Source organism: Cetorhinus maximus, chromosome 16, assembly GCF_964194155.1.
Source record: "Cetorhinus maximus chromosome 16, sCetMax3.hap1.1, whole genome shotgun sequence".
NCBI classification, from domain to species: domain Eukaryota; kingdom Metazoa; phylum Chordata; class Chondrichthyes; order Lamniformes; family Cetorhinidae; genus Cetorhinus; species Cetorhinus maximus.
In genome coordinates, this window is record NC_135894.1 from 22,497,871 (window position 1) to 22,509,882 (window position 12,012).

Consider the following 12,012-nt stretch of genomic DNA (forward strand, 5'->3'; position numbering starts at 1 on the left):
TAAAGTGCTGGAAAAACTCAGCAGGTCTGGGAGCATCTGTGGAGAGAGAAATGGAGTTAACGTTTTGAGTCCAATACAACTCTTTTTTGGTTCCTCTCTCCAGTTCTGAAGAAGTGCACATGAAGATTACATTGGAAAATACAGCTAAACGCAGTGATCAACTGTATCTAACTAATAGTCAAATCACTGGGATGCTTCCTTCCTATGTTTAAAAATCCTCTTTGAAATAAATAGGCAGTTTTATTAGCCTGGTGTTGTTGTTTACCAAACAGATTTCTGCAAGTCATAAAAGTTTTCAGCCTTGGCTAAGTGGTGGCCTGTGTTCATGACTTTCACCAGGATTTGAAAGCATAATCTAGGCTGACATTCCAGTTTAGAATTATTGGAGGTGTCATCTTTTGGATGAAACATAAAACTCTTGGGTGAATGTAAAATGTGATGTAGCACTACTGGAAGAAGAGCAATGGTGTACTAAAAAAAAAGTTTATCCCTCAACAACACCACCAAAAACTACTAGTCATTCACATTGTTGCTGTTTGTAGAATCTTGCTTTGTGCTTTTGTGTGTACTTCCAAGAGTTAATCTTCAAGGGTAAAATGCTTTGGGGCATCCTGAAGCCAGGAAATGCAAACCACGGAAACCAATATAAGCATGTGCTTTGTCTGCCTCATGTGTCTCTAGTCGCGCGAAGCCCTCTGAGTCTATGGCATCGCTAATTGTGGGAGTTTGCTGTGTACAAATTGGCTGCTGTTAAATGCAAGTTTTTATTCTTCTATCATTTCTTTTTAATTCTTTCACAGGATGTGGAATCGCTGGCTAAGCCAACATTTGTTACCCATCCCTAATTTGCCCTTGAGAAAGTGGCAGTGAGCTGCTGCCTTGAACCGCTGCAGTCCATGTGATGTAGGTACTCCTGCAGTGCTGTTAGATCAGCCATGATCTCATTAAATGGTGGAGCAGACTCGATGGGCCGAATAGCCTACATCTGTTCCTCTCTCCTATCGGACGCAAAACGTTAACTCTGTTCCTCTCTCCACAGATGCTGCCAGGCCTGCAGAGATTTTCCAGCATTTTCTGTTTTTATTTCAGATTTCCAGCATCCGCAGTACTTTGCATTTATTTTAATGCCGATGAAAATGCAAGCCTTTATTTGTTTAATGACATCCTCCCGAGCAAGCCTTTCTGAGTTGAAAACAAAAACAGAAATACCTGGAAAAACTCAGCAGGTCTGGCAGCATCTGCGGAGGAGAATACACAGTTGACGTTTCGAGTCCTCATGACCCTTTATCTCCTTTCTGAGTTGAGTCATTTTCCCAGCTGAGAGCTGGAGGGGGGGGGGCGGGGGGGAAGGCGGGGAGACCCGGGGCACGCTCGCCTTCGACGTCACGAGAACGTGCGTGGCTCCTACGCACAATCGCACTGACGTCAGGGTGACGGCGTATATATAAGGGCAGCGAGCGGAGGGACTCGCCCTTTTTCCTCTCCGCTCCGCACGGCTGCTGTTGTTGCTGCTAGTCGCCATCCGCTTCGAAATGAAGATTTACAAGTGCATCATCTCCGGTAAGGGACCGTCGCGGCCATTTCCCCCGGCCGGCGGGCGGGGGAGAGGAGAGGGGGGGGCCTACTCGGCCTGGTGCTGTAACGGAGGAAAAGTGTGAGCGGCGGAGTGTTTGCGGGCGGCGGCGAGCAGCTGTCGATTGTTCTGGAAAGCCTGTGCAGACTAGGCCTTGGGGCATTCCCGGCCCTGGGCAGCGTCAGGCCCGCAGTGTAGGGGACGCACTGCGCCGCGGGGGCGGGGGGAAGGCGGGCGGGTTGGCACTCCCCTTCCGCCGCAGCTGAAGACAGACTCTCTTTTCTTTTTTAAATCCTCTCTCAGGCGACGAGATGTTCTCCGACATCTACAAGATCAAGGAAGGAGCCAAGGGCATCACCTACGAGGTGGAGGGGAAGGTGAGGTTCGAGGCCGCTAGCGTGGAGTGGTGGCGGTGGTAGTGGTGGTGGTGGGGGGAGAAAGAGCGACGGAACGTCGTGACGCGAACAGAGGGCCCCCATGGAGACGGAGGGGGCGGGGTTATCGGTGTCCGCTCCCGGGCCAAGTTCCCCAGGAGCCCGGGCAGGCTGGGCAGCCTTTAATATGGTGTTGTTAACCTGACATCCAGGTGCAGTTAATATTAGCTTCACCCCGCAGAGGGCTGCTCCTATTGCCTGCACCCCCCCTCCCCAAGCTTATCACTTACTGTGCTTCCTATGAGGCAGAGTTGCTGTACGCAGCCTTGAGGTAGAGAATTCTAAAGATTTCTGCACCCTTTGCAGAAATTTCATTTCATCTCTGCCCTAAATGATCAGCTCCTTATCCTGAGACTGTACCCCCAACATGTTCTAGATTCTCCAGCAGAGGACAAATTTTATGCCTACTTTGTCAATCCCCTTCTCAATCTTGTATGTTTCAATTTGATCACCTCTTGTTCTTAACTCCAGAGAGTATAGGTCCAATTACTCAGCCTTTCATTGTAAGACAACCATTTCACCTCTGGAACCTACCTAGTGAACCTTCTTTATTCTGTCTCCAATATAAGTATATCCTTCAGTATAGTAACCAAAACTGTGCACTACTCCAGATGTGTTCTCACCAAACCCCTGTACAATTGTGGCAAGACTCCATATTCTTGTAATCCAATCTCTTTCCAAACCCTTTGTGATAAAGACCAACATGCCACTTGCCTTCTTAATTGCTTGCTGACTTTGTTCACATACAACCAAGCCCCTCTGGCCACCAACCTTTAATTTTGGGCCAAAGTCATCAGAGTCTTGTGCCTTTGAAAAAGAAGTCTGTTCTGTATATGCTACAAAAAGTGAACAGCCTCTCACTTTCTCACATTATATTCCATCTGCCAGCTTGTTGCCCAGTCATTTAACCTATCCTTTATCTCTTTGCAGCCTCTCTTGTTTTCTCACAGCTTAAATTCCCACCTAACTTTCTATTGTCAGCAAACTTAGATCCATTACTCTAGTCTCTTTGTCTAAGTCATTGATAAAGGTTGTAAATTGTAAAAGCCTCAGCACATATCCTTACTGCACACAAAAACACCTGGAAAAACTCAGCAGGTCTGGCAGCATCGGCGGCGAAGAGCACAGTTGACGTTTCGAGTCCTCATAACCCTTCAACAGCACCCATTGAAGGGTCATGAGGACTCGAAACGTCAACTGTGCTCTTCGCCGCCGATGCTGCCAGACTTGCTGAGTTTTTCCAGGTGTTTTTGTTTTGGATTTCCAGCATCCGCAGTTCTTTGCTTTTATCCTTACTGCACTCCACTAGTTCCAGCCTGCCAACTTGAAAAAGCCCTGTTTATCCTCCCTCTTTGCTTCCTCACCATTAACCAGTCCTCTATCCATGCCAATATATTACCCCAACTCCCGAGTCCTCATCTTACACATTAAACTTTTGTGTGTTGTGAAATTCAGATGTACCACATCACCTTTATCTACCCTACTAGTTACATTCTCAGAAGACTTTAATAAATGTCAAACACTATTTCCCTTTCAAAAAGCCAATGTTGACTTTGATATTATGATTTTCTAAGTACGTTAAGACTTCTTAAATAATGGATTTCAGCACCTTCTCAATGACTGTCAGGCTAACTGGCCTGTGGTTGCTGGTTTTCTCTCCCTCCTTTTAAATGGCCGTTTAGCCTTCGCTAACTTCCAAACTGCTGGGACTATTCTAAATCTAGGGAATTTTGGAAAATCATAAGCACATTCACTATCTCTGCAGCCATCTTTGAGAGCCCTATGATGAGGACTTTGGGTTCTGGGGTTTGTCAGATATCAGTCGCTTAAGTTTCTCTTGTACTTTTTCGCTGCTGATATTAATTATGTTAAATTCCTCAGTCTTATTTGCCCCTTGGCTGGTTACCTTCTCAGAAGATGAGGGTTTCTTGTAATAAAAACAAAAAACTGTGGATGCTGGAAATCCAAAACAGAAACAAATGCCTGGAAAAACTCTCAGGTCTGAAAAAACTAGAAAAACTAGCAGGTCTGGCAGCATCGGCGGAGAAGAGTACAGTTGACTTTCGAGTCCTCATGACCTTTCAACAGAATTAAATAAAAATAGGAGAGGGGTGAAATATAAGCTGGTTTAAGGGGGGGAGAGGGGGGTGGTTGTTGGGACAAGCAAGCAGTGATAGGAGATAGCCAAACGATGTCACAGACAAAAGAATAAAGAGGTGTTGAAGGTGGTGATATTATCTAAAAGAATGTGCTAATTAAGAGTACCTTGCTTGTCCTGCTATTCACTCTTAATTAGCACATTCTTTTAGATAATATCACCACTATCGACACCTCTTTGTTCTTTTGTCTAAATTTTCTGCAGAGGTTGGTGGTAAGAATCGTCCTTTTTCCTCTCTCTGATCTCTTCAGTTAAGTGCTAAGGTAGTGATTATTCTGGTTCACTAAGGGGCTATGCTTCCCCCACCCCATCCCTGGTCTGTATAGACTGATTAATTAATGGTTACAGTTTGAAGTTGTGACCAAGTTGTACAGTGTAGAACCATAGAAAGGTTATGGTGCAGAAAGAGGCCATTCAGTCCATTGTGTCTGCCGGCCAAAAAGAGAAAAAAAGAAACTAGCCACTCATTTTAATCCTACTTTCCAGCACTTGGTCTGTAGCCTTGCAAATTACAGCACTTCAGATGCAGATCCAGGTACATTTTAAATGATAAAAACAAAAAGCTAAAAGCTGCTGCGGATGCTGGAAATCCAAAACAAAAACAGAATTACCTGGAAAAACTCAGCAGGTCTGGCAGCATCGGTGGAGAAGAAAACAGTTGACGTTTCGAGTCCTCACGACCCTTCGGCAGAACTGAAGTATAGTTAGGAGAGAGGTGAAATATAAGCTTATATTTCACCTCTCTCCTAACTATACTTCAGTTCTGCCGAAGGGTCGTGAGGACTCGAAACGTCAACTGTTTTCTTCTCCACCGATGCTGCCAGACCTGCTGAGTTTTTCCAGGTAATTCTGTTTTTGTTTTACCTTTTAAATGAGTTGTGCATTTCAGCCTCAATCACCAACTTAGGCAGTGAATTCCAGACATCCACCACCCTCTGGGTGAAAGTTTTTCCTTATGTCCCCTCTAATCCTGCCAATCACCTATGGCAATCTATGCCCCTGGTAATTGACCCCTCAGCTAGGGGAAACAAGTCTTTCCTGTCTACCCTATCTAGGCCCCCCCCATAATTTTGTACACCTCAATTAGGTCACCTCTTAGCCTGCTCTGTTTTAAGGAAAACAACCCTAGCCTATCCAATCTCTCATAGCTGCAACTTTCAAGCCCTGGCAACATTCTTGTAAATCTCCCTTGCGCTCTCTCCAGAGCAATTATGTTCTCCTTGTAGTGTGGTTACCAGAACTACACAAAATTCCAGCTGTGGCCTACCCATTTTATGCAGTTTCATAATTATATCCCTGTTTTTGTATTTAATACCTCAGCCAATAAAGGAAAGCATACCATATGCTTTCATGACCACCTTGTCACCTTCAAGGACCTGTGGACACGCGCTCCAAGGTGTCTCACTTCCTCAACTGCTCTTAATAACTTCCCATTTATTGACTATTCCCTTGCTTTGTTTTCCCTCCCCAAATACATTATCTCACTTTTCCAGATTGAATTCCATTTGCCACTTCTCCGCCCACTCAAGCTAATCATTATTGATATAATTCTGGAGTCGACAGCTATCCTGTTCGCTGTCAACTACACTGCCAATTTTTGTCATTATAAATTTCCTGATCATGCCTCCCACATTTAAGTCTAAATCATTAATATATATAACAAACAGCAAGGGCCCCAACACTGATCCCTGTGGAACACCACTGGAAACTGTTTTCACTTCGCAAAAACATCCATTGACCATTACCCTTTGTTTCCTGTCACTGAGCCAATTATGGATCCAACCTGCCATCTTCCCCTGTATCCCATGAAATCTCACTTTCCTGACCAGTCTGCCATGTGGGAACTTGTCAAATGTCTTACTGAAATCCATGTAGGCAACATTCACTGCACTACGATAAAAGCAAAATACTGCGGATGCTGGAAATCTGAAATAAAAACAAAATGCTGGAAAAACTCAGCAGGCCTCTCAGCATCTGTGGAGAGAGAAAGAGTTAACGTTTCGAGCCCATATGACGACTCCTAAGAGTCATATGGACTCGAACATTATCTGTTTCTCTGTCCTCAGATGCTGTCAGACCTGAGCTTTTCATGCATTTTGTTTTTATTATTCGCTGCACTACCCTCATCAATCCAATCCTTGTTACTTCCTCAAAAATTCAATTAAGTTAGTAAGACATGACCTTTATCTAACAAAACTATGCTGACTATCTCTGATCAATCTGGCTTTCTAAGTGAGTCTATCCTGTCACCAAAGTGACCAAAGTCAGACTGACCAGATTATAATTTTCTGGCCTATCCCTCGCACCCTTTTTTAAATAATGGTATAATGTTCACAGACCTCCAGTCCTTCGGGACCTCGCCTGTATCTAGTGAGGATTGAAAAGTAACCCTCAAGCATGTTATTTCCTCCCTGGTTTCCTTCAAAAGAATGAGATACAATCCATCTGACCCTGGTGATCTATCCACCTTCAAGGATGCCAGTCCCTCCAGTATTCTTCCCCTTACTGCTTATTGTATCTAATATTTCACACTCTCCTTTAACTAGAATGTCTGCATCATCCCTCGCCTTAATGATGTTTTGATTCATAAGACTGGGAGCAGTTATAGGTAATGTCAAGGTTTACAATCCATTTGCTGGTTTCAGTTGCCAGTGGGAATGGTTGTGATGCCACCAGGAGTGAAGCTCGGGGCAGAAGTTCAGTATGTGGGTGATGGTCTGACTTGGATGGCCGCATCACAATTTGTTTTGTTCCCTGTGTTCCACCTGTGGAGCAAGTGGCCATGTCTTCCCTGGCCCGTCCTCAAGCAGTTGAGGGTCGTCCATATTTTCTGTGGACAGTTGAAACCTGGGACTTCACCAGAGTCATACCAGGTTGCAGCAGGTAGTGATTTCAATCAACCATGTGCCATTGAGAGGCGGTGAACTTATGGAGACCTGAATGCTGTACTGTATGTACTAATGGTTACCATGTTTCTTCAAGGTTATTTCCAGAACTGAAGGATCGATTGATGAATCTTTAATCGGTGGCAATGCTTCCCAAGAATGTCCTGGTGAACAGGCTGAGTCTTCGACTGTCAGTGGTGTTGACATTATATTGAATCACAACCTGAAAGAAGTTAGCTTTGCAAAATCCGCCTACAGAGCTTACATAAAGGATTATATGAAATAGTGAGTAAAAAGACTGACTTTAGCATCAAATGTGTTACCCCTGTTGCTTTTTCAATGGCCTGTTACTTTGTTGCATTCCCCTGAGTACATCAGACTGCACTGTACCCTTTCCAGGGTGGCTGGAAGTTGGGCTGTAATTGCCTGAATAGCTGTTCAGAATGTGGCTTGTTCTGCTTGCACCTCTTCTCCATGAAGCACCTGCGATTGAAATCTTCCACTGAATACTTATCTCAATCTGAGATCTGAAAAACTTGTGAGAACATGTATCTAAGACTTCCTTCGGGGAGGGGAATTGGACTGAGTCCTTTACCTAAGCTAAAAATTTTAAAATAATTCCTTCGAGCTTTGATAGTTTTCCATGCTTTGATATGCTGAAATAAAATTTTAGTTTTGTGATTATTGTGCTGCAGGCAATCTGCTTGATTGGAGCTTTTTGCTACAATCTCCTAGCATTTGTTCTGAGTCTGCCAACTTGAGCCTGTAATGCCATTTAATGAGATCATAACTGACCTGCATCCTAACTCCATAGACCCACCTTTTCCCTTTTCCTTTATTGCTTTTGTTTAGTAGAAATCTGTCACTCAGATTTAAAATGAAGAAATGATCCAGCATCAGAGTTCCAGATTTCTACCACCTTTCCTAATTTCAATTCTGAAAGATCTGGCTGGTCTTTAGACTAAAATCCCCCTACACCAACCAGATCAAATCAACACTTCATCTTCTAAATTCCAGGAATACAGCCCCAGTTTGTTTAATCTCTTATAGCCATTACCATTCCCCCCATTGAGTCCATGCCAGCTTTCTGTAAACTAATCCAGTCAGTCCCATTTCCCTGCTCTTATCTCTGTACCCCTGTAAGTTTATTCCCCTCAAATGCTCATCCAATTTCCTTTTGAAATCATTAATTATCCGTTGTTTCCACCACCCTTGTGGGCAGAGTGTTCTAGGTCATTTTCATTTGCTGCATAAAGTTCTTCATCATATTCCCCCAACTAGGCAAACGAATCAACAATCTAGATGTAACCAAATTTAACATGTATTTTTATCTTCACCTGTAGTCTGAAAAAAAGAATAGAGGAGCGAAATCCAGAAGGAGTGAAGACTTTTACAGACAGTGCCCAGGCAGTTATTACAGAGATTCTATCCAATTTTGTAAACTATCAGGTAATAAATGTTAATAACTAAACTGTTACGGTAGTGTGAAGCTGTTAGTTAATGATGGATATTAACTAATACCCTTGGTCTCTGCTGAACTACCTGATGTTAACAGGGGAGGGGTGTTCATTGGTTTATGGCCAGGGATTAATTCTGGCTCTTTCATAGTTGAATAAACCAGCATGCTTATTGAAATTTGCTTATGATGAATGGATGAGGAACTCGTGTTTCCGCTGCATTGTGACATGTTGAGATACGTTGCTGGGAGGGCGAGTATAAGAGATGAAACTGAAGGATTGTCTGATCATTAAGATCAAGATTTTTTTTGTGATGTTGGAGAGTCCTTGTACTGAATTCTGCAATCTTGTCTAGTTTTTCTTAGGCGAGAGTATGAACCATGATGGCATTGTTGGATTGTTAAACTATCGTGAAGATGGTATTACTCCATACATGGTTTTCTTCAAGGATGGTTTGGAAATTGAAAAATGCGTGAGTACCTAGAATACCCAGCAGCTGCTTTCTTTAAAAAAAATGCTTTGAATTGGTCACTCCTCTGCAATAAGAGTCACAAGTGAAATGAGGTTGAAGGGTCTAAGTGAAAGCCAGCACTGGAGGATCTCAGGATTGTCTGTTAAAATGCTATGGACTTGGCTGAGAATGTGGTATGCCCTCAATATCCAGTTGCTGTTGATTAGTCTAAACACATTGTCAACCCATCAGTGACCAGAAGTGGGTGACCATGCTGTGCGACCCAACAAAATGGGAGTGAGAAATTAGGTGGCACATTTGAACCTGAATGCTGGGATTCGAGCTCAGCACTGCTGGAGCTGAACACTGCCTTCTGCTCAGCACTGTTGGAGATACTGAATTCCAGTCGAGGTTAAAAAGGTGTTATCAAATGGGTTTGCGATGCCATGGCAAGGGGTCTTGGATTCATCCTTTAACCAACACCATTTAAATGGATTAACTCATTCCATTTCATTCCTACTTGTGCAATCCTGCTGAGTACAAATTGACTTACTATTTCTGCTTAGAGATTGAACCAAAAGGATAATCTGTAACGGAACAATTCTGTCTGTTCTGCCATTATTAGTATTCCATTGTACAGTTGAATCATTGATAGACTTGCTGTCAGCTGTGAAATGAGACCTACTCTGCTCCAACATCTTGATATAGACAAGTGTACCCTCTGCATCTAGTGTTGGAAAAACTCAGCAGGTCTGACAGCATCTGTGGAGAGAAAGACAGTTAACGTTTTGAATCCGTATGACTCTTCAGAACTAAGGAGAAGTAGAAATGTGGTGAAATATATACTGTTTAAGGTGGGTGGGACAGATGAAGTTGGATAGAAGGCCAGCGATAGGCAAAGGAGAGATTGCAAAAGATGTCATAAACAAAAGGTCGAAGGGGTGTTGATGGTGGTGATACTATCACAACCATCTTTTGCAATCTCTCCTTTGCCTCCACCTATCACTGGCCACCTATCCAGCTTCATCTGTCCCACCCACCTTACAGTATATATTTCACCACATTTCTACTTCTCTAGTTCTGAAGAAGAGTCTTCTGAACTTGAAACGTTAACTGCCTTTCTCTCCACAGATGCTGTCAGACCTGCTGAGTTTTTCCAGCAATTTTTGTTTTTGTTTGATTTCCAGCATCTGCAGTATTTTGCTATTACCCTCTTGCATCTAGTTTGTTTAACTCTAGTTTGGATTTAAGAAATTTAGATATGTTTTGCTCAAGTGCATTTGTCTGCTTTTTACAACTAACCAACTCCGCTTGCTGTTATTTGGCTACATTTGATTGACATGCACCCACTCTAATTTTCAGACTTTGCAGCTTTCCTCTGGCATTACAGCTATGCTCTGCTCCAGCTCTGTTCTTGCTGACACTACCAATGTGGTTTGCATACAGGCTATGATTTGAGCAGGCTGCCCTGTGCAGAAATTAATTTGAGGTGGAGTAACAAGGATAATCTGTAATGGAGCAATGTTATCTGTTCTGCCAATATTAGTATTCTATTGTCCAGTTGAAATCATTGAGTGATAGACTGGCCATCAGTAAATCAGTGTTGGAGTACTTGAATTTTAAGTTGTATAAATGGCTGGGAAGAGTTGCTGAATCAACACAGTGGTAGATGGTTTAAAGTGGTTACATCCATCTATTACCTCTGATTTTGATCCTTGTAGTACCGCAGGTTGCTCACTAGTTAACTAGTATCAGTGTTTGCCAGTCAAACATTCTTACAAGTGAAATTACTCCTATATCACAATCGTGGCCTCAAATTAACATTTGGTGTTATGTATAAATTGTTTCAACAAAATGGCTGTCTTGCCTTGAAGGCTGCTCCATATACTTATCTAGATTGAAGTACAAAATCCCTTTTGGATTCCTACAAATAGTGGCTTACACTGAAGTGGCACACTGAACTGAGTTTACTTTGTCTTAAATACTACCCCTTCTTGCATTGAATAATGTAGCAACTTCATTGATCTGTGTGAAACCATCCAGTCCAGTTTGGAGTAACAGCTATTGTGGTTCACTAATATTTCTGAGGTCTCCTGAAACATTGCTGTACCCCTTGGAGTCAGTTTCATGTTGGTTATGTGCATCTACTGATAGGCCTGAAGTAAAATTCTGACTTCTGGTTTGCATTTAGATGCAAGATAAAATTTCCCACTCTTACTTTCTGTCTGCTTTCCTGTGGCAATTCAGATTGAATGAGGATGGACATTTTGTTTATGGAATACTGAATTTGGATTAGCTAGGGCCATTTTCAGTGACAGACATGGGCTGTTAATCTTGAATATCAGTTGTAAACTCCTGACAATATCATATATACTGACATTGGGTTTCTGGTTTCTTGCAGTAAATCTGCTGCCTGCAGTTCATCATGTTGAATTCATCGATCTTAAAGGCCTGCTGCTCACCATTTTACCTGCAATAAAGTTGGACTGGTATCATTGAGCTGATTCATAATCAGAAATGGAAGCATTGTTTTAACATTTAAGTTGTAATAAAGTGCATTAATCCCCTAAATGTCTGTCTGATTTGCGTTGATATGCGAGACAACAAGGAAGCAGATGATGGAAGGACTATGCGGTAGAGCTTACAGTGGCTTAAAATGGGTCCTTTGTTCTTTCGTATCTGATCTGTAGCAAGTGTTGCTTTATTCGCTTAGACTAGATCACCAAATCAGTAGTTCTCATCACAGCCGCAGCAGTGGAAATATCAAACAAATGACAGCGTCAGAACCTGCAGTGATTCAGATGTACTGGTGCTCTTTATGGGAGAGAGAAGGGTGAGTATATAACACCTGGACAAATGCTAAGTTTCCTAAGTAACTCAAATATTGGGTTTGTCTGATGCTGTCATAAAATGCAAGAATGGTTGTTCAGTTTTTAAAAATTTCATTAATGGGATGTGAGCCGCTGGCTAGGCCAGCATTTATTGCCCATTCCTAAATGCCCTTGAGAAGATATATATGTCCTGATGTGCTATTGTCCAAGTTTCAAGTGAGTT

The 12,012-nt window shown here is 42.7% G+C and overlaps 1 protein-coding gene and 1 non-coding gene across 2 annotated transcripts; both read left to right on the forward strand.

Moving 5' to 3' along the window:
• The first annotated feature begins 1,408 nt into the window (after positions 1 to 1,408).
• Positions 1,409 to 11,529, forward strand: tpt1 (tumor protein, translationally-controlled 1). Its single transcript, XM_078559508.1, has 6 exons — positions 1,409 to 1,560; positions 1,877 to 1,950; positions 7,148 to 7,335; positions 8,394 to 8,499; positions 8,863 to 8,979; positions 11,360 to 11,529. Exons 1-6 carry the CDS (start codon positions 1,533 to 1,535, stop codon positions 11,360 to 11,362), a joined length of 516 nt encoding a protein of 171 aa, XP_078415634.1. The 5' UTR covers positions 1,409 to 1,532; the 3' UTR covers positions 11,363 to 11,529.
• Positions 11,097 to 11,226, forward strand: LOC144692083 (small nucleolar RNA SNORA31). Its single transcript, XR_013579267.1, has one exon. It is a non-coding gene; the product is annotated as a small nucleolar RNA SNORA31 (small nucleolar RNA).
• Positions 11,530 to 12,012: the final 483 nt, after the last annotated feature.